The 22,591-nt window shown below is 54.1% G+C and overlaps 2 protein-coding genes across 2 annotated transcripts in view; both read right to left on the reverse strand.

The window, feature by feature from the left end:
• Positions 1-11,988, reverse strand: part of Arhgef17 (Rho guanine nucleotide exchange factor 17) — a 61,818-nt gene extending 49,830 nt beyond the window's left edge. The window contains exon 1 of the mRNA XM_051149050.1: positions 8,376-11,988. Within this exon, the coding sequence (XP_051005007.1) occupies positions 8,376-11,552 (3,177 nt within the window). The 5' untranslated portion in view covers positions 11,553-11,988. The remainder of the gene's footprint in view (positions 1-8,375) is intronic.
• Positions 11,989-16,692: 4,704 nt separating this feature from the next.
• P2ry6 (pyrimidinergic receptor P2Y6) lies at positions 16,693-18,269 on the reverse strand. The gene has a single exon (XM_051149054.1). The coding sequence runs from the start codon at positions 18,202-18,204 to the stop codon at positions 17,218-17,220; it is 987 nt and encodes a 328-aa protein (XP_051005011.1). The 5' UTR covers positions 18,205-18,269; the 3' UTR covers positions 16,693-17,217.
• Positions 18,270-22,591: the final 4,322 nt, after the last annotated feature.

Here is a 22,591-nt window from a genome sequence, read left to right on the forward strand (position 1 = left end):
TCTGAGCCAGGGAAGGCTTTAGCTCGGCCTCTCAAAGATGCTCAGGCACCCCAGGCAAGCTGTAGTTGAGACTGCTGGGAACAAATGAGGGAGAACCAGAGAGAGGGGACCCGTGGGCAACTCTTCAGGGCAGTCCCTGTCCCTCCTCCCCAACTCCAAATGTCCGGGCTATTGAGCCATTTGGTGCTTTGTCCTCTGTTACATGGCTGAATCACAGAATCTCAGACTCATATCCTAGGATCTCAGATCACAAAGGGAGGGATTGGGATTGTCTTTAAAAAGTCATTGCATTGATGTATTTGTGTGCACACGCGTGACACATAGCACCTATACAGGTCAGAGGATAACTTGTGGGAGCTGGCTCTCTCCTTCTACAGTGGGACGTCTAGAGATCAAACTCAGGTCCGGCGGGCTTGGTGGCGAACACCTCCACCTGCTGACCTATCTTGCCAGCCGGGTGGACCGAACAGTTCTTGAGCATTACTAGGTAGCAAACCTCTTGAATGACTTCACTTAATCTTAGCGACATGACATTGCGGAGTGGAGCTCGCCCCATTTCGTACCCTGGGGGGCTGGCGGGGGTGATGGTGGTGGTAAAGTGCTTGTCTCTCTCAGGATGAAGCAAAGATATGCAGCATGTAGCTCCCAGTTTTTCATCTGCCTCCCCCCCCCAATCCGCACACCCCACCTCCAGTGCCCAGCTCTGCCTTTGGTGAGGATTGGCCCCATCTGGCTTCCACTCTGCCCCCACCCCCACCCCACCCCCGCCAAGGCTCTCATCTTCCCTGCTTTCCCTGGCTCTGAGCTCTTCAGCAAACTGTCCCTCCTGGGAGAAGCTGCATTTCAATGTCTAGTCAGCAAACCTCCCGAAGGCCACCTCAAGAGGCCAGGCCTAGTCCCAAAGGACTCACTGACACATTTGTCCCTGCCCTTCCGGGCCTAGGCTCAGCCTTCCTGTGAATCCCACCCTACCTCAGGGACTAGGACCCTTGCTGAAAACTCCCTGGATCCAAACCTTCCCCGTCTGTCCCCACTGGCCATCAAGGGTTCAGTGTTGACTGCTTCATAAATAGATGACAAACATGGAATGAGCAAAGGTAGGATTGAATGACTCAGGCCTGAGACAGCCCCAGGACCAGCACCTGCTGGGGCCTTTCAGAAGCTGACAGCCTGGTCCTTATTTAACTGTGAGGTAGGAAAGATAATAGTCTCCCCCCCAAAGATGTCCACATCCCAGTCGCCAAAACTTGGTGAACATGATATCTTACAAGGCAAGAGGGACTTTGCAAGTGCTACTGAGTGTCCTGGGTTACCCAGGTGGGCCCAACATAATCACAGGGTCCCTAAGGAGGAAGGCAGAAGGTCTGGGTGAGGGAGGTGTAAGGATGCTGTGCTGCTGGTTCTGGGAAAGGAGTGTTTTGCCTGCATGTGTGTGTATGCACCATGTACATGCCTGGTGCCCAAAGAAGGCAGAAGATGGTGTAAAATGCTCTGGAACTGAAGTTATGAATTGTTGCGAGTCATTATGCGGGTGCTGGGAACCGAACCCGAGTCCTCCACACCAAGGAACACCGGCACCCGCTGGCAACTAGAAAAGGAGAGGGAACCGATTTTTACCTGAAACCCAAGAAGCAAACAGCCTTGCTAGCAGCTGGATGTCAGCTCCATGAACCCTGTACCAGACTTCCAACCTCAGGAACTCTGAATAGGTTGTCTGAAGCCACTGACCCTGTGCTCTGTTACTGAAGCAACAGGAAACTGGTGCACTGTCCCACAGCAGTCTGTTGGTGCTTTTCCCACCTCAAGTCTCTCTGCAGCCCATGGATCCTTTTAAAAGTCTGCTGATTTGGGACAGAGAGATAGCTCAGTGGCTCAGTGGTTTGCCACCCCCCCCCCCCCGCCCCTTCTCGAGACAGGGTTTTCTCTGTGTAACAGCCCTGGCTGTCCTGGAACTCTTTTTGCAGACCAGGCTGGCCTTGAACTCATAGAGATCCGCCTGCCTCTGCCTCCTTCCAACTGCTGGGATTAAAGGCATGCACCACCATGCCCAATGATAGCTCACGTCCCAGCCCCCAGTTAACAGCACGTGTTGCTCTTGTGGAGGACTCAGGTTCGGTTCCCAGCACCCTTGGTTAAAAAACAAAACAAAACAAAAAACAGTGGAGGCTAGAGAGATGGCTCAGTAGTCAAGAGCATTGACTGCTCTTACAGAGGACCCTGGTTCAACTTCCAGCACCCACATGACAGCTCGCAACTGTCTGTAACTCCAAGCTCTGACATCTTCACACAGACATACATGCAGGCAAAACATCAGTGCACATAAAATAAGTGAATTATTTAAAAAAAAACCAAAACAGTGTTTTCCCCAAGCTGAGTTAGCAGCTGTAATGCCCTGCACACAGAAGAATCACTAGCCGAGGAACAGGAACATGGCTTGCCCCATGGAAGAAAAAAAGCCCTTTTCTGTGATAAGGGAAGCCACGAGTGATCCTGGCACACCCATGAGGAAGCAGCTAGTGAGTGGGGCAGAGCGCTCAGCAGCCTAAGGTCCAGCCTGACAGCACTTCCTGGTCTGCAAGAGATGTTCTTGCACAGAACCGCTGCTACAGCCAACAGCCCCAGAAGGAGGCTTAATTTTGGGGCTCAAGGCCACGAAGGCACTTGTGGCACCAAGGGTATGGGACTCTTTAAGGCCTGACAGGAGGGAAAGGGGGAGACTTGGCTGCATGCCTAGCGTCGTAACTCCTTGGGCAGACCTCCTCATACTCTTCCAGGTCACCCCTAGTGAACCCTAGAGCTACTGGAGGGCTATCTGGGGGCTCAAACGGTCTGCATGTCATGAACTGGGGCTCAGAGTCCAGCAGCCCTGGGAGGCCCCAGAGGCCTGAGAAGTAGTGGTGGGGGTACCAGGCCCTGTGGGGAGGACATCCTCTCTGATTAGCTTGTGCTTCCCGGGGGGACCCAGGGCCCCCATTTCAGGGCCTGCCAGCAAGGCGCCAGGCTTCCTGGGCACATTTCCCAACGAGTGTGCCAGGGTTACGAATCTTTCTGGGAAACACAGGCTCCCCCTTCCCCCGCGACTGCTACCACCATCTCTGCCAACTTGACTCACTGAGAATTCTGGGGCCGATGTGTGACCTGGAGACAGGACACCTAGGGAGCCGTGGGGCCCTGGGCAAATGTCTGCTGGCTCTAAGCCTGCTTCTGTAGTTCACCCAGCTTGGTACTAGATGGTTGGCACAAGCTAGCACAAGTTAGAACTGGGTAGGGGCCACAGTGGCTGCAGAGGAAAACACCTGCTATACACAGTGCCACCATCTGCCTCACTGGGGCGGAGGTGCCCCTCTTAGTCTTTGAGCTAAGCCCCCCCCCCCCAGGCAGATAGCTTTGTCATCTAGCCCTCCTCAGTGATCGCGTCTCACACTTAGCCGGCTGCTGGACTAGAAGGTAGTAGCCGGCTGCTACTCCTGCCACCCGCCGCCCCCCCCCCCCAATCCTGCTCCTTTGAAATAGGGTCTTGCTAGATAGCCCTGTCTAGTTTGGAACTCACTATGTAGGCTGCTCTTGAACTCACAGAGATCTATCTGCCTTCCTGTGCCTCCTGAGCGCTGGGATAAAAGGCGTGCACCATTACACCTGGCAGATAGTAGCGCCTTGTTCTCTTGTGTTCTAGATGTCTACACTGCTTGGGCTTCAGCCGAAACACCTCCTCCCACATGGCTGGCTAGTCCAGGCTAGCATCGTTGCTTACTTCTGTGGCCTCCTGAATGATCTCACTGCTTCCACGCTGGACCCTGCTATCTAGTGACACAGCAGCTTGGGTCATTATCTTACTCACAGCCCTCTGACACCGCCTAGCTTTCACTTCAGGTAGATGCTAAGTCCTCCCACTTGGCCTACAAGCTCTACCTTTTGTTCACTGACCTCTGACTTTCTACTACTCAACTCTTTCCACACTACCCAGTGTCAGTTCCTCAGGACCTTTGAGTTTGCCGATCCTTTCTTCCCATAGTACGTGACCCTGACCCTGAGAATGCTACTTGACTCCATCACTTCTCCTGGGCCTCAGACGTTACCACCTCCTCTCACAGGCCTCTCTGGACCCCATGATCTAAAATAGCAGCCCAGCCTGTCATCTTCAACATCTTTACCCTGTTTTATCTTTCTCCCCCAAACCTTCTGTTCCCTGACAGTGTCCTCCTTTGCAGACACGTGTCCTCGCCAGTCTGGAAGGTCCATAAAAGCAGGCCTCTGCTTTGGCAGCTGCTGCCTTCCTACACTAGAATGGTGCCTGACCCAGCAGTTTGGGAAGTCATCTTTACAGTGCATAGACGACGCTAAACTCAGACTTCTACTGCAGCAGCCTGACTTGGGAGAGCCTCCTCCTGGCCCCTGCTCATGCCATGGCCTCCTCCTAGAACCCTGTCTTCTCTCCCAGCTTCCAAGGCCTCAGTGCAGGCTGAGTGGCCTCCAGGGAGCATCCTCTACCAGCCCGCAGACTAAGATCAGGGGATGGCGCCATTTCACTGCTGTGAAGCATGTGCCGCCCTAGCAATCAGATGGAGGGTGGTGGTGGAGAAAAGCAGGAGGAACAAGTCTCTACATCAGGAGACAGGGCTGGGGACAGGATTAGCTGCAACATCTCAGATCCAGCTGGTCCCAGAAATGTTGGGCTGGAAAATGTCACACTCAACTCTGCTCCCTCCCCCCACCCTTCCCTGCTGGGTAGATTCATTCCTGGAGAGCACCCCCTTTCCCACCCCACCCCCCAGCCCTCCCAATACCACAGAGTCCTAGGAAAGAAGGTGGGGCAGGAAATAAGCCCTGAAAGGGACAACCCTTTTCCTGTCCTCCCCCATCCCACCCTCCTGCTGGGTGACAAGACATTAATTATAGATACTTGGTACTGCTCAGAATTCCAAATGTCCTTTATCACCCCCCCCCCACACACACACAGAAGCAGTTTCCATGGGGGGAAAATTACAGCAAAGAGCCAATAAGGGGCAAGAGGGAAACTTGTCTTCACAAGTCCCTGCCAAAGGGGAGCCAGCTAGACAGAAGTAGTGGGAAGGGTTGGCAGCCCAGGCCTGCAGAAGGCAGGGGCAGCTGGGCAGGCTGAGGTGGGGTGCCAGGGCTGCTGCTAAGTGGGAGAGCGACAAGGCCAGAGGTTCTAGGGCTTGGGTCCAGCTCTGCCTGGCCTTGTTGTATGTGTGACCTTGGGCTTAGCATTCTTTCTTTCTGGGTCTCAGAGTTCTTCCTACCCAACACCAGGCCCTGGAACTAAACACCACCACGAACACATTCAGGCTTACAATACATCGTGTGAGTCATGCCCCCCAACTGCTCCCCACTAATGCCCCTCCTCAGACAGCAGGCCGGTCTCACTCGGAAACTGGGAACGACCCCTTGATCGATCCCTTCTTTTTAGGACACTGATAAAGCTAGGATTCGGTGACTCTAACAGTAAGATATGCAATCTTTCATGGACAACAAACCATTGGTGTCGGCCACAAAACGAGCAGGCGATGAGCAGGAGCTGCTGATACAGCTATTGCAGTATGGCAAAGTCCCGTGAATTCGGCCGTAAGTCACCACCTGTTTCTGGGCTACAGACAGTCCAAGTGTGAAGGGGTACCAGGCAGAAGAAATGAACTATCTAAGGTTACTCTGACTCCCCAGAGAGGAATGCCTAGGTGCAAAGGGCGGTCCATGGACGACGCAGCAGCAAAGATGGACCTAACTGGAAGAAAACGAAGACATAGAAGACCCATGCAGCACAGCCTTGGAGAGCCAATAGCGGAGCTGCCCTTCATTCCCAGTACAAAGAGAGCATGCTTTCTCTCCCACTAGTTAGTTACTCTCCCTACCCCATTCCCTTAGCCAGGCTGCAGAATGAGCCTACAAAGCCGCAGGGATCAGGTTGCCCAATTCCCCAGGGCAAAAATGGGAAAAAACTAAGTCCTGTGTGGACTGCCCAGGTCTACATAGAGCCAGAGGGTAAGTACCGCCTAGTACCCAGGCTTCCTGCCTCCTTACAACATGGGGGGAGGGAGGTTCTGAACTGAGAAAGACATGAGTGTGAGGGACTCCCCACTTCTCAAGAGCCAGTCTCGGGTTCTCTGAGACCCCAAGTTCTCTCCTCTTAGCACTTTACATTGGTTTATGCTCCGTAAGCAGAACAGGACAACTCCTCTTGTCCCCTCTCACTCTGAAGGCCAAGCCACACCATGTCCACCCACGGTGCAGGGATCGAGACAAGGGAACACTGTCTGCTCAAGAAAAGCCAGCAGGAAGGGGGGGGGGGAGAGGACATCTGCTCCCCATCATTCTGACGTCAGAAGGAAAGGAGAGCAAGAGGAGATTCAAGGTAGCAGATGGGAGGACTCCCAGGCTTCGCGAGGGGGTGGGCGATGAAACAAATGCTTCCTGAGCCTAATGAAGTCCACCAGGTGACACTGAGACCTGTGCTTAGACAGACAGCAGTGGGGGAGGAGGTCACCGAGAAGCCGCTGAGGCAGCAAAGCCTGTTTGAGAATGGTCACACCACCACCCGCCTACAGAGCCTTATGGGCATAGCCCATTATCCCCGTTTTCCAGAAAAGGAGAGTGACCCACATGACGCGGATGGGACAGGTTCTGCGGATAGATTACCCAGTCTGGTTCTTCTAATTACAGGCCCAGCCTCCTCTCTTCTGAGGGGTGACAGGGGACACCCAGCTGGGCCTGGAGAAGTGGGAGGACCTGAAATGTCAGAGAAGGCCTCTTGCAGGGCCAGGAGGAGCCTGTATACAGAGGACTGTTCCATATCACAGCTCCCAGGCAGGGAGGTCACTGGAGAATGGGGGAGGGGGTTGGGGGGGACAGAAGCCAGCCCTGTGACACTCTTCCCCCTTGTGCTCAGTGTCTGTCCCTCAGACTCCCTAATTTCCTGGATGCCCCTCCAATCCCCCACTGTACTCCCATAGGAAACCATCACACGGAAAAGAAATCCGGGGGGGAAAAGAAATCTGGGACTCCTTTCCCCCATCCTCCAAGCACAGGGTTGGCTCTGGTGCTCAGGCTGCCCTAATGGGGTGTCAGAAGGAAAGCCAGATCCAAAAGTTCCCCCCTTCCCACCCCCTGCCTGCCCATCCCTGCCACCTGCATGAGGGAGGGCAAAGCTGGGACCTGGGAAATAGAAAGGAGGGGAGAGAGCCTGAGACAGGGAACTGGAGGGGGCCCTTAAGAACTCTGAGGAGCCAAGTGACCAAATTAGTCCAGGGTGTAGGGTTTCCCCGCTTCTAAAGTCAGCAACGCAGTGGGAGCTGAGGCAGGCCGCAGTTGACATAACCCCAGGCCATCTGTGAGCTCAGTTTCCAGCCCAGAGCGGCAAATCTAGCTGCAACTCTCCCATGCCAGGGCCGATAGATGCTGCCTAGAACCGGTCTGAATCCATAGCCAAAAACCCAGGCATAGCTGAGGCAAGATAAGAGAAGTGAGAGCTTTGTAGGGGATGAGAATGAATCCATCCCCCGCCCCCTCCGCCACTCACTCCAGGCGTGGGATTAACAGGAAGCAGGAGGTGGGAAGATGAACAGATGCAGGCAGGCAGGATGAGGGGCCAGAGCATCACCCTGACTCACCCAGGCAGGCCTGTGTACAGGGACCAGAACTGCTCTCAAACCCTCTGAAGGACCATTGCTGCCTAGCCTCAGCAGAACCTGTCTGTCACCACACTTCGCTAGCGACTCTAGCCTGAATGAAGTCCCTCTAACTGAAGAGGGATGTGTTGGCCCTGGTCCCGTAGCCTACCCATGCTCACAACACAGGCTCTCCCAATTCTGCACACCACCACCTCGGTGGAACTCACCCACACCCCAGTTTTATAGACGGGGAAGGTTAAGGCACAAGAGGGGCCAATGTCAGAAAACTAGGCAAGACCGGCATTGGAACCCTGAGAGCCTCTGCTGCTCCTTAAAGCAAGGCTGGTACCACTCTTAAGTCTCCCAGGCCTTGGAAAAGACCAGAAGGCAAAAGCATGTTAACCGTGACCTGAAAACCAGATCACCGGAGAGCTGGACGTTGAGGCCCGAGCCTTGGCTGAATGTCACCACCCCCACTTCCAGTGCATTTATAACAAATGAACCATCCCAAGGACGTCTGCAACCACCACCAGAACACCTTGGGGCAAACAGACCCTTTGACCCTGGCAGCATCCTGAAGCCTCTTCAGGCCCTGAGTTAACAGGAACCAGGCGGCATTAATGCTATTCCAGAACAAATAAACACCTTTGGGCCTGGACATCTGTCCACTGAGTACACACAAAAGCGCCTCTCGGGTTGGTGCCCATGACTTTTCAGGACCCCTTCCCCAAATCTCCCCTCCAGTGGACTTACCACTTGTGGCTTGCTACAGCACTTGCTCGCTGGGGCAGGCTCATCTGGAGCTGGCCTGGCAGCCCCAGGGGGCTTGGTCTCAGGAGAGGGTGGTGCAGGGGGAGGCAAGCAGGGAAGGTCCACAGGACCTGGGACAGGAACATCACCAGAGTGAAGGGTCAGCATGTACTGCTTAGTGACATCCTCAAGGGATGGTGCCTGCAGCGTGGGATGGCCTCGAGTGGGAAAGCCCATGGGCTCTGGCACAGCTACAGGGGGTTCCACAGATGTCCCAGGCTCAGGCACAATAGGCGTGAACGTGGCAGGTACACTGGCATGGCGAACGTGTTTGGAGGAGGACCGGACTTGTGTCAGGGTACCAGTCTGGTCCCGGTTGCCCTCCTCCCTCCGAAGCTCCTGGTGACTGCTCCGGGCTGGGCGCTTCTTGGAACCTCGGCGGGTGAGCAGAGGAGAGAGAACATTGGCCAGCTTGGGGTCAAGATGGAAGTCATGGTGGGCAGTGGAGGAGGCAGGCGGGGTAGGTAGAGCCCTTTCGGACTGTGCCCTGGCCCTGGCAGGACCAGAGTCTTCTGGTTCTGCCCACTGCTCTGCAAGGACGGGTTCGCTGCTGGATGGAGGCAGCACAGGCTCCACTTCTCGAATGGGCTCCCCTCCAAGGCCTTCAAACCCGGGTCCAGCCAACTCCCCACGGCGACTAGGGTCACTCAGAGATTTCTTCTTAGGAGTCTTGGCGGCAACCCTGTCTTCTCCCATCCGCCCCAAGGCACCAGGCCCCTGAACAATACTCTGAATGACCTCCTGAAAGTCCTTGTTCTCGTCACTGACCACAGACCAGTCACTGTGGCCACTGGTTAGGCCCTCATCCATAGTTCGGGTCGCTGGAAGCCCTGTCTTAGAGTTCAGTGAGCCCAGAAGATTGCTGTCTACAGAGAACCCAGAAGGCTCATCAGAGGTGGCAGCCCGATGGCGCTGTGGAATAGGGTCACTCAGAGATCTGTACGCCTCACCTGCCTCCCCATTGCTCAGTTCAGCTCCACTAGGGCCCGAGGGTGGGATTTTGCGTCTCCTGCGGAGGGCACCTGGTGTTGGAGGGGTCTCAGGAGACACAAGGACCCTCCCACCTAGACTGTCTTCTGTCCCAGACCCACGGTGGTGGTTTGTCTGAGCTGAGGTTGAGGAAAGGGGTCGCCACACTCCTGCAGGATCTAGGCTGCAAAAGGCAGCACTAAGAGGCTCAGGGTCTGCCCCAATGCCCTCATCGGTCAGGCTGGACTCAGGGCCAGAGAGCTCCTCCTGAGACCGCTGCCCTTGGGTCATGTCCCCTGCCCAGTCGGGACTTCTAGGGCGGACATCACTTCCATCATCCTGCTGTGCACCCATACGCTGTATTTTCTCAAACACCTGACGGGCTTCCTGCACATACTGATCCTGGACCACGAGTGGCAGTGGATCGTCCTCTGCCCCAGAGCCTGCCAGAAGCAGCTCAGAGGAGCTGGGTTTCAAGGCATTGGTGTGGAGCAGGCGCCGAGCCATGGGCTTCTCTGAGCAGCTGAATGACTTTGCCCTGCGCAGGGTGGCTGTCAGGTCCTTGAGGGTGGGTCGGGTGGTGGGTGATGCTGGACTTTGGGATGGCGTAGACTCAGATCGTTCCACTGGGCTGCCTGTTGTTGGTGAGTCTCTGCCATCTAGGAGGCTGTTCCCATGGCCCCCACTGGGCTTTCGGACCCTCAGCTCTGAAAGGTCTGAGCGCAGGAAACTGAGCAGCGTCAGGGTCTCGGAGGCGATATCTGGATTTGATAGGGACTTGCGTTGTCGGTTCTTGTGGAGCTCCAATCCTCCGTCCCTCAGAGGCCTGGTGGTGCCTCCAGGTCCCTTAGTGCGGGACCTTGTCTGGGGCCGCAGAAGGAGCCCATCTCCGGTTCCAAAACTTGGGGAGCGATATACACCCCAGCCCACAGAACCGCGGCTAGACCATAGATCATCATCCTTGAGGGTCTCAGTGCTGGAATAGCGGCTGCTACCTCGAGAGCCAGCCGGGCTGGCCAGGTAGGCAGGAAAGCTCACCTTAGCCACACGGAAAGGTGCCCCCCCAGTGTCGGACATAGGCCTTAAGCTCTCTTGTGGACCTGGGACGCATGGCTGCGTGCCAGGACCCCACTCCCGGAGTCCCTCCTCCATAGAGGTTCTTGGAGACGTCGGCGGTTCGGGACTCCTGACAACCTCTGCTGATCCCAAGCCCCCAAGATTTAGCTCGTCACTGTCCTGGCTGCAGCCTTGAACCAACAGAGACCTTTCTGGCCTGAGCCCTCTCCCTCTCCAGCGATGGCCATCATCACCGTCTGGGTCCTCGTCACTGCCCAAAGAGTGGCCGCCGTGGAAGGCTGGACTCTGAGGCCCAAGCTGCGGCTGCGGTCCCTCCTCTTCCTCCTCGCTGGAACTAGCAACCCGGCTGCGGCTGACAGGATAGGAGGAGGCAATGGAGGAGGAGGAGGAGGCCCGGGCCCCGGCCTGCGGTTGGGAGAAGCTATGCCAAGAATGTAAACCATCCGCCGGACGCTGCGCCCGCTCCTGTTGCTGGTGCTGCCGTCGCCTCCCCTCGATCCCTGGCCCGGACAGCGGCCGAGCCGAACGCAGGCCAGCGAGTGGAAAGCACGTTCGAGGAGGCGGCGTCGGAGGCTGCCGGGGCTCGCGAACTGGGGGTTCCCACGAAGTTCCGTCGGGGCTGATCGTCCCTAGGGCCTCAGAGTCCACACTGGGTCGCCTGGAGCTCGGGCCGCCGAAGAGTTTGCGCATCTCGGTGACGCTGGGCCAGGCCCCACGCTCAGCGCCTTCCGCTGCTTCTTCTGGGGTGCCTGGGGAGCAGCCCCCGTCCCGGGCACCAGTGGAGTCGTCGTCCAGACGCGGGACGTCGAAGCGTCGGGAGAGCTGGCGCACCGATGGCGAGAGGCTGCGGAGCGGGCGCGGCTGCGCGGGGGCGGCCGGGGGCCCCGACGCCAGCTTGGACACGCGCCGGGAGGGCTGGCCCGGGACTGCCGCGGCTGGCCGGCACGAAGCTCGGCGCCGCAACCCAGGGGTGTCCGCGTCCTCCTCCTTCGGCCCGGGTCCGCCGCTCCAGCGCTCCAGCAGTTTAAACGAAACGCTGCGATAAAGTGGGGGCCGAGGTGACCCGTCCGCCATGGTGGCGGTAGTTACCCCGGGGGGGCTGGCCTCGGGGCGCCGCGGCCAACCCCCCCTGCACCCCCGCTCCGAGGGCGCGCAGTGGCCGCGGTCCGAGAGCCTAGGTCCTGCACCCGCAGCGTGCGGCGGCTGGGGAGGAGGGTGCGGAGTCCTGAACGGAGATTAATCAGGCGAGGATCAAGTTTCTGCGGCTCCGGGCCGCAGCGGCTCCATCCTGGGCGGCCCCTCTCGCCCCAGCGGCGACCCCAGGCCCAGCTTTAGCCTCTGCCGGAGCGCCCAGGAGCATTGCGGCCCGGCGGGCGAGGCACCCAAGGCTGGGTTCCTGTACTCAAAGTCCGCCTGCGAAGCAAAGCGGCCGACTGGCCTCCCCCTTGAGCTCCCGCTCCGGATCTCTCTCCCTCCCCCTAAGCTTCTCACTCTCTGCTCCCTTTTGTTGCAAATAAACTTTGAGGCAGAGGAAAGGGGGCGGGGGGCGGGGCCTGGCGCCCAAAAGAGGGGGTGGGCTCCGAGAGCGCGCGAGGCTGGGAACACTGGAGGGGGGGGGGGGGAATTGGGGAGGAGCCGAAGGAGAAACAAGATGCTTGAACGTTTGTAGACCGAAACGACCCTCTAAAGGAGTCCGTAGGGAAAGCCTCGGGCTGATCCTTTCCGGGGATTCATTCAGACACACGGGAGCTCTGAGAGGGGACAACTCCACAGAATTTAGCCACCACGGTTCAGCCTCTTTCACGCAGGGACTCCAACATGGCAACCCAAGACCCACAAACTCAGGTACACACCTGATACTCAGGTACACGCACAAACTCATCTGGCCGGAAAAGAGGTGGGACCTGGGGAGACGTGGGCGGGACAGGCCCACCCGAGCGCCTGTGGCTCTCCACCTTGCTCAGACCACGCCCTTTACCCATCCTTCAGCGGCGAATCCCGCTGTACCACGCCCATGTCCCGCCCCTCAGTCTCCCAAAAGCTCCACCTATATCCCACCTCCCTGTGTCCTGTCCCTCTCTGATTGTCCCTAACCGCCTCCCCCCTACCCCCCCCCCAAGCTGCTCTAGAAATCCCACCTCTCAAGATCATTACACACTACTTCCCCCGCCATTTTCCTATTTGACACGCCCCCACCTACCCTTAGGTCCTGGCAATCTCTAATCTCTACACTCCGCTCCCCCACTTCTCGGGTATGGGCGTTCAGGGTACGTGGCTCTTGCGCCCCCTGCGGGCCGATTCCCCGCTGTCCCCGAGCTCTGTGGAAATAAAAACCCATCCACCCACAACCAACCATATAAGTTAGGAAGATTTTACTAGTTTACTGGCGTTTCCTCCCCGCTTACTTTGTCAAACACTCTGCCCTTTCTTTGGCCTCCCGCACAAAAGGTGGCTGCACGCACGGGAACGCCCTCAACTTTCCACCACCTCCAAACCTAAACTCCTACCTGTGGCTGCTCCACCCTTCAGACCAGGAAGGCCTAAGTCTTTCCTGCTTCAACAACGATCTACCCTAGATCAACCGCCCGCCACCCCCCACACCCCACCCTGTCCCGTCACCCCCCTTACCGAAGCCTGGCAAGTCTAAAGTTGTCTGGTTACTGGGGCGTCAACTTCTTCCTCCCCTCACCTGCTTCTGTTAGGTCCCTCTGCCCAGACGGTTTAAATGTAGGATTCTGCGTCTAAATGAATGAATATATATGAACTGCCTAGGAGGTACGGGAAATATCTTAAGTGTTTTCTGATCCGCCAGCCATCCTTGGGCATAGATCCTATTGAAAGAGTAACAAAGGCCACTGCAGAAGTCGGAGGGAAAGGGCAGTTCTCAGTGTGGTTAATCATCACGCTCCTTCAGACAGCTTTTTCTGGCTTCAGGTCTTGATAAAGAAGAAGGTTCTGTCTCCTTTAAGCCCTCCCCTCCCCGCCTCCCCCCAGCCTGCTTCTTTGTCGGGGGCGGTGTGCAGAATTCAGCTTCCTTGGGAATAGAGGACAGTCTAGTCAGCCTCAAACTCTCTCAGTCCTGTTATGCGTAGGCCCTGTTTTCCGTTCTTCCAATGCCCACTTGGTGAGCACTTACGATCAGTGATGCATGCTTTACCCAAGCAATCCCAAGGACCATATCGGCCCCAGCCAAAGACACTCAACTCCAGTAACGATGTGGGGAGCAAGATGGGGAGAGGACAGAATGCTGAGTTTCAGAATAAGGAAAGGCGGCCCCTAGCACAGTGGTTCTCAACCTTCCTAGTGCTGCGGCCCTTAATTTAATAGTTCTTGTGGTAATCATAAAATTATTTTCGTTGCTATTTCATAACTGTAAACTTGCTACTATTACGAACCATAATGCAACTATCATTCAAACCCCCCCCAAGTGGGTCGCGACCCACACGTTGAGAACCACTGCTCTAGCAACCCCCACATGCCGCCTTGCCGCTCCCACAATCCCCAGGATAAGAAGCTGGTTCTCCTCATTCTGGTCCACCCATTAGTTTCTGAATTGAGACCAGCCTCTCGTAAGTCCCATAAGTCCCTGGCGCGGTTGTATCTTAGCTCTGCCTCAAAGGGTATAAGAGGTAAATCCTGCCCTCTCCACTGGCAAGTCAGTGGGCAAGGAAGACGGCCCTGCCAGGTTTGTGTCTCTCTGCTCTGCCTTGCTGGGTGACACTGAGCAAACCTCTACGCTCTTTGGGCCTCAGCTGCCTTGTCTGAAAAGTGAGGAGTGAGTCAGGCTTCCCCTAAGCAAGCTTAGTGGTGTATGGAGTCTGTCTCTCTCCATAATGATGGCTCCTAAGGCTTGGTGTGTTCTTTTCTTGTGGAGGAATCAAGCCTAGGGCTTTGGGCATGCTTGGCAGTCCCTCGACTGTTCAGCCACAGCTCTAGCCCCGAAGTATGTGCTTTTCCAGCCCTTTCATACTGTTAGTTTTGTTTTTTGTTTTTTTATGTTTTTTGTTTTCTGAGACAGAGTGTCTCTGTGTTACAGCTCTAGCTGTCCTGAACTCACTTTGCAGACCAGGCTGGCCTCGAACTCACAGAGGTCTGCCTGCCTCTGCCTCCTGAGTGCTCGAGTTAAAATTTGCCTTCCTATCACCCTGAGACAGGTCTTTATCTCACACCACAAATGGGCAAATTGACGGGGAAGTATGGAGGCTAAAGTCACTGGCCCAAGAGGCCTGTCACCTATGCTTGCTGAAGTAAGCCTGCCGGCCTCTGGCCCCACTTGTGAGGAGGGCGGATATCTAAGGATCTTGGCTAGGCAGATCCACTCTTTTATTTTTATTTATTTTGTTTTATGTGTATGGGTGGTATTTTTCTTGCCTTGTGTGTATTGGAGCTGGAGTTACAGAAAGCTGTGAGCTGCCATGTGGGTGTCTGAGCGTCTGTGACTGCTCTACTCACTCAGCAGGTAACCCTGTGAGGTCAGAGCTGTGGAAGTCCATGGACAAATCAACATGAAAAGGTTGGATGGTCAAGGTCCCGGGCAGGATGGACCTTGGAACTTAATAGAGCCCTGAGAACCAGGAAAGAAGCCATCTGAAGGGGACACCTGGCTTCCAACTCCTTTCCAAAGCCAAACAGAGTCTCTCTGAAACTACCTGTACCTCCATCATTCGACCTGGAGTGCAGAGGATTTCATTAATTAGCACCTTTGTCCACTTTACATTCTCATCAGGTACTTGGTCAACCCTCTCCAAAAATCAAAATAGCCAGGACCTTTATAGTAGCTTCTGTTTCGTTCCTATGTCCCACCAGCCAGGGACAGGCTGAGACTCAGCTCAGATCTGTGCTAGTCAGCGTTCATGTTTTCTTTCTTTCTCTTTCTCCCTCCCTCTCTTCCTTTCTATCTTCTCTCCTCTCCCTTTTTCTGCCTCCCAACACATCCTAGCCTCAACTGAGGGTAATTGAGGATGACCTTGAACTCCTGACCTTCCTTCCAGGTGTTAGGATTGCACACACCACTGTGCCTGGCTTTTCTGTTTTAACATTTAGTGTGTGTGTGTGTGTGTGTGTGTGTGTGTGTGTGTGTGTGTGTTGCCTGCATGTATGTATATGCACCATGTGTGTGACTACTTACTGCCTGAGGAGACCAAAAGAGAAGTTCACTTGAGCTGTCATGTGGGTAGTGGGAATCAAACCTAGATCCTCTACAAGAGCAGTGAGTGCTCCTAACTGCTAAGCCATCTCTCTAACTCCTGCTTTTTTTTTTTCTTTTTTTCCTGCATCTATGCAGTCTCCAAACTATTTTCATTTTAGTATTTTTGTTGGTTTTGTTGTTGTTGCTTTTGTTTTGTTTTAAGACAAGGTCTTAGTATATATGGCCCAGGCTGACCTCACCTTCCTGTTCGCCTGCCTCAGCCTATAGATTTTTTAGAATCATTACAGGCAAGCATTGGATTTTTGTTTGTTTGTTTCTGTGTTTTTTGCTTTGTTTTGAGTTGTTTTGTTTTGTTTTTTGAAACAAAGTTTCTCTGTGTGACAGCCTTGGCTGTCCTGGAACTCACTGTAGACCAAGCTGGCCTCAAACTCAGAGATCCGCCTGCCTGTGCCACCGGACATTGCCTACATATAATTTGGAGGGACTTCTTGTTCCTTAATGTAATACTGCTAAGGTTTAAGTGTTAATTCTAGATGCATGAACTATTTTAGTGCATCGAGCCATTGTCTTAATGGGTGTTCAGCTATTGGCAGTATTGATGAACTTTTGCATGACATTGGAGCTTGTAGACAAAGGTGAGTGTGACAGAAGTGTGTAAGGGCTCAACATTAGGAGGACTGTGAGAGCCAGGATGGAATATTCCTGCTGTGGTTTTGGGTCATCTGGGTTTTCTATTGTATAACATGCATGGACTCAGCCAGAAGCTACCCTGGGGCCGACCCTCCCCTCATGGTCAGCCATCTTGAAGATGCCTCCTGGGTATTTCCAAGCCCTGACTTTTAGTTTCCACCTACATCCTGACCCCTATCCCAGCTAGATCACTGCCTGGTTTTCACCTAGAAGATGATGGAATCTGACTAAATAATTCATTTTGGTTTGGCAATGTGTGTGTGTGTGTGTGTGTGTGTGTGTGTGTGTGTGTGTGTGTGTATGTCTGTGTATACACCCGCATACATGCAATGGCTTGAAAAAACAAACAAACAAAAAGCAAAACAACCACAACCACAAAAACATGTTTATTTCTCTTTCTTATGAAAAAGTCTTGGCAAACGAATAGGAATGTGAGCTTCTCCAGCTTCTTGCCATACAGAAGGGACCTTGCCCTCACGGGCATGATGCTAGTCCCTTCCACATTGTAAACACAAAAAGGGTCAGGGGAGAAGACCTTTGTTGGACTTTACAGTGCTAGGGGTTCCCAGGGCCCAGCACGCTCCAGGCATGTGCTACTGGGCTGTAGTCCCAACCCTTGATTGTCTGAGACAGGGCTTCACCATGCAGACCAGGCTGGTTTGGAATTTGTTATCCTTCCCTCACAGCGTTCTGAGTCTGGGATAACAAGCATGACCAGATCAGTCCCTGAAACATAGGTGTCTTAGTTTTGTGGTTGACATAGGACTTCTGGAGACCCTGGCTGTTGAGGCAAGTTTTGTTTCTCTGTATGGTTTGGAGTTGGTGGGGGGAAGCTTCAGGCACCATGGGCCCCAATGGCAAACACATCGCAGCCAGTGCCTCAGGACCAGCCCTGGAGCCTCAGACTCTCTGCCTCTGCCACTTGGCCGTGAGCTTCTGTAGGAGCTCATGCGGCTGCCGCCGGAACTTCTGCTGTGTGAAGTAAAAGAGGATGGGGTCCAATACACTGTTGGCACTGGCGAAAGGCCGAGTGCCTTTGTAGGCAGCAGTGAAGGTCTCCAGTACAGGGCAAGACACACCTGGCGTGGAGCGCACAGCCAAGTAGGCTGTCTTGGTGATGTGGAAAGGCAGGAAGCTGATGACAAAGACAGCAGCCACGACCACAGCCATACGGGCTGCCTTGCTGCGCCGCTCTTGGGCCACAGGTCCTGCTGGGCCATCCTGGCGGCACAGGCGGCGGGCCATGAGACAGTAACAGGCCAGTAATGCTGTGAAGGGCAGTAAGAAGCCGATGACTGTGAGGGCCATGCCGTAGGGCAGATAGCGAGTTGACAGGATGGGTGGGCTCAGGTCGTAGCAGACAGTGCGGTTGCGCTGGATGCCCGTGGAGGCAAAGACTGCCGTGGGCAGGCACTGGGCTGTCACAGCCAGCCACACGACTCCACATACCACCCAGGCAGCACGGCGACCTCCACGTTTGTGCCAGGGTGCCAGGGGGTGGCAGATGCCCAGGTAGCGCTGGAAGCTAATGCAGGTGAGGAACAGGATGCTGCCATGTAGGTTGGCATAGAAGAGGAAGCGTACAAGGCGGCAGGCAAGATCTCCAAAGGGCCAGTGGTCCCCTTGGGCATAGTTATAAATAAGGAGGGGCAGTGAGCAGGCATACAGCAGGTCTGCCAGTGCCAGGTTCAGGGTGTATACAGCTGAGCGGGTTAGGGTCCGGCGGGATGCGCAGATCTGGGCGATGACACAGATGTTCAGTGGCAGGCCGACCACCAACACCATTGAGTATACTGGGGGTAGCAGCAGTCGCTTGAATTCTTCATGGTAGACGCAGGAGGTGGGTGGTAAGCCTGGAGCCTGGGTGGTGCCATTGTCTTGCTCCATAACTCCCTGGCGACTGCTTTTCCTATGCTTGGGGAATCTGGGAAGCAACACACACCCTATCAGTGGCCATACACTGTCTGAACAAATAAGTCTTTAACTTTGTTGTCTCTTAGTCACCCCATAAAGATCCATACAGATCTCATATCATGGAAATGTGTACTGCAGTAAAGCTCAAGCTTGAGAGAAATCCAAATCAATGTGTTCAAGACAGGGTTTCACTGTGTAGACCGGTCTGTCCTAGAACTCACTCTGTAGACCAGGCTGGCCTGGAACTCACAGAGGATCTCCCTGCCTCTGCCTCCCAAAGTGCTGGAATTAAAGGCGTGTGCCACCACTGCCTGGACCAAATCAATTTCTTTTGCTACTATTCATTTCCTCTCAGCTTTCTCCCATGAACTTCTGTTCATCCCTCAGAACCCTAGTTAAATGTCTCGTCTGTGAGAGTGGGTGATGGGCTTGTGTTCACATCAGTTACTTACTGCCTCCTTGATCTTGGGGTAGGGATTTACCTTCCGACTCCCTATCTGAGCAGTAAGGGGATGCTGTCAGTAGGTTAGAAGCACACACAGGGCTTCCCCTGCGCTCCCTGAGGGGTAGGAATGTAGTAATGGTGTATTTACTTGTCTCACGCAGGGGAAAGATGTTTTATGAGGAAGTTCCAGGTTTGGTGTTCCTTCATGTCTTCAAGGCAGGTTGGGTCCAGGACAGAGAACTTTGGTAGCTCTTAGTTTACTGCTGTGGACAGTGCACACACCCAGAGCTCACTGAGGGAAGCACTGTTGTCTTCAGTCTGCATTCCACCTTCCAAAGCCATCGTTCCTTCAGTCACAGCTTATCTGTAAAACAGGGCGGTGACTCGGATGCTTCCTTCCAATCAACCTTAGGGGCTGGGTTGGGGGAGGTTGCATGGATGAGGGCTGGGGGTAGAGTTGTATGGATGAGGATGGAGGGCTGTGTGGATGTCGGGGTGTGTGTGTGTGGGGGGTGTAACTCTCCAATACTCAAGTTGGGAGGCTCACAACTGCCTGTAACTCCAACTTCAGAGGATCTGATACCTCTGCTGTCCATTGGCGTCTGCACACATATGAACATGCACAAGCACACATGCAGACGACTGAGCAGTTAAGAGTACTGGCTGGTCTTCTAGAAGACCCAGGTTCAATTCCCAGCACCTACATGGCAGCTCAACAACTGCCTGTGCCTCCAGTTCCAGGGGATCTGATACCCTCCACACACACATACTAACAGGCAAAACACAGAATTAAAAAGAATAAAAATAAATCTGAGGAGGAGGAAGAAGAAGGAGGAGGAGGAGAAGAGGAAGAAGGGGAAGAAGAAGAAGAAGAAGAAGAAGAAGAAGAAGAAGAAGAAGAAGAAGAAGAAGAAGAAGAAGAAGAAGAAGAAGAAGAGGAATCTGATATTTGGCCTGGATCAGCTCAAGGCCCAGGCCCAGGGGTTAGCTTTGTTGTTCATTTGTTTGTTTTAGGGATTGAGGCTAGGGGTTAGACCTGGGCCTTCCCATGGGTTAGGTGACCACTCTACACTGAACGATGTCTCCAGCCTTAAAAACACGGTGTGTGAGTGTGTGTGTGTGCATGTACACACACACACACACACACACAAACACACACACATATGCGCGCACGCGCTTGCTCTATAGCACAAGTGCCACAGCATGCATGTGGGGTCAGAGGACAGCTCTGTGGAGTCAGCTCTCTTCTTCTTCCTTTACACAGGCTCTGAGTATTGAACTCAGGTCACCAGGCTTCACACACACACACACACACACACACACACACACTTTTCTCTTTCTTTTTGGTTTTTCCAGACAAGGTTTTTGTTTGTTTGTTTGTTTTTTGATGTGTGTGTGTGTGTGTGTGTGTGTGTGTGTGTGTGTGTGTGTGTGTGTGTGTAGCCTTGCTGTCCCTGACTTGCTTTGTGGACCAGGCTAGCCTTGAACTCACAGTGATCTGCCTGCCTTTGCCTTCCTGGGTGCTGGGATTAAAGGCGTGCATTTTGAGTCTCACTGCGTTTCCCAGGCTGACTTTGACATCACTCTGTAATGCAAGCAGGCCTTGAATTATGGTCCTCCTGCCTCTGCCTCCCAAACAGCTGGAAGTACAGGCATGTGTCACCAGCCTGAGTGTATTAACTGTCAGTGTGAACAGACCTGCTAAATAAATTTATAGTATGTTAGAACACTGAATAGGGTCAAATTGTTCTTTCTAACTTAAAATTTGATATTAATACATTTTTCTCCTGAATTCTGGGCAAAATGGTAGTGTTAGGTCTCTGACACACAGCCTACCTCCCTCATTGCCTTTGAGTATTAAAGGAAACTCGGGGATTTCAGTCTGTGCTTTAGTCCTGTAGTTCAGCTGAGACAGGGTGTGCACGGACAGAGGGACAGAAAGTCGCTGTGACTGTGAAGTCAAGGTCGGGACAGGCAGGAGGGGCTAGCTCATTCAAAATCACATTCACTATTAGGATCTTTTTTTTTTTCTTCTTACTTTTACCCACCAGGAGTTCACTAACATCCTGTTAGGTACACAGAGATCTACCATGTAGGCAGAGACAGCGCTACAAGCAGAGCTACGGTGTGCTAGTCTGAGGGAAGAGACCAGAGTGACCCACAGGATGCAAAGGACTCAGCAGTGTCTGCTGGTTAGAGCTGGCAGCCTGAGTTCAAGCCCTAGGACCCAAATGCTGGAAGGAAAGAACTGACCCTCCAGCAAGCTGTCCTCTGACCATCACAGGTACACCACGGCAACCCTGTCCTCACACAAAATAAGTAAATAAATGTCAGAAGGTAAATACATAAATACATAAATAAGTAGACCTCTCCTAGAAGAATGGAGACTTTTCATCAGTAGAGCAGGGAGGAAGGAAGGATACCCCAAGTGGGGACAGGTGGGGCAGGCATGGGTGGAGGCCTCCCTATCTTTCCTTAGGGAGGCCTCTGGCTGTCTGACCACACTCCCAGAGAGACAGTGTTTGGCACCCCATGGATGAAACTGCCGTGGTTTCCTCTTTACCCAGCACTCTGAGGAGACAGGCCCTTCCAAGACTCTATCCTCCTTTTGGAAGGAGCAAGAGCTACAGAAAAGGACTTTGAATAGACCTCAGGCATCATCTGCTCCCCAGCCACTCTGTCCCTGAGGACCAAGGGAGGCGGAGTGCTCCCACTCCTGCAGGGGATGACTGGGGGAATCCTCTGACCCCAACTGTGGGTAGCAGCTGATGTTGGCTATCTTATCTGCCATCCACTCTTGTACCCTAAGTCCTAGACTAGCGCGAATCGCAGCTTATCTCTGGAATCCAGCTATGCCGCTATCAGTAGGAACCTTTTAAGAGGGACCTCTGCTCGCAGGGAAACACCTAAGCCCCTCTTCTGGCCTTCAAGGCCCCTGTCTAGCCCTCTGGCTTTGTCTGAAGGCCACCAAGTCCTCTCCACAGTCCCTTCATTCCTGCTCTTCCTCCCTCATCACACTGTTCTCAACACTGCACAGCCACTGGCAACTGAGACCCAGCGCCCTTTCTGGCCTGTCCATCCTTGCTGATCTTTGCACAGACACGCTCTTAGTCCCTTTTTATGAGCCAGAACTTAAGCTCCCTCAAGCTCAGAACATAAGCCCCCCTCCCACCTTACCTTCCTTTGAGTCCTGAACAGACCCCACCCACCTTGCTAAAATGTCCAACTACCCCTATCCTGCCCCATATTGGCCCATTTCCTTAAGTCACAGGAACTCACATGCAGCGTCCCATCACAGTCTTGGGTTGATGGTACCAAGTGTGTTGGGGCAGAGGACACTCAGAAACAGAGCTGCCCACACTCCTGTCCTCAGCCACACTGCCGCATCTCTGGTGTGGCTTTGGACAGCTTCCTCTGCTTCCTGGCCCTGCTGGCTCTGACTGAAATAGTCCCTGGGGGGGGTGCTCCTCCCTGCCACCCCCACACCTTGGCCTGGCGGAAACAGCCTGAAGGAGCATGGAGCTGAACAAAAGGCATCCTTCCCAGAACTCCCTCTCCAGCTGTGGGAGGAGGGGACAGGGCAAGGGGACAGAAAGAGGCATAGGGATGAGCAGACCCAGCCTCACAGACCCAGCAGGTCACTCTCTACCCAGCTCACCCTCAGTTTTCTCTTCTGTTACATGGCAGGTGGGTTACCTCAATTCCCGGTCCTTCCCTTAGCTATAACACCTGAGCCACCAGGAATCCATCCATTTCTCTGATCCTGTACTCCTGTACCCATCCTCCGCTCATTTGATAGGTCATCTACTGACATGTCTGTCTGCACCTCCCTCGGACATGACATTCTATTTAGGTACTTGCTTACCTAGCTACTTCTCTCTCTTTCCTTCCCATGGATCCTTTTCTTCACAAGCC

The sequence above is a fragment of the Acomys russatus genome, chromosome 7 (genome assembly GCF_903995435.1).
Source record: "Acomys russatus chromosome 7, mAcoRus1.1, whole genome shotgun sequence".
Lineage (NCBI taxonomy): Eukaryota > Metazoa > Chordata > Mammalia > Rodentia > Muridae > Acomys > Acomys russatus.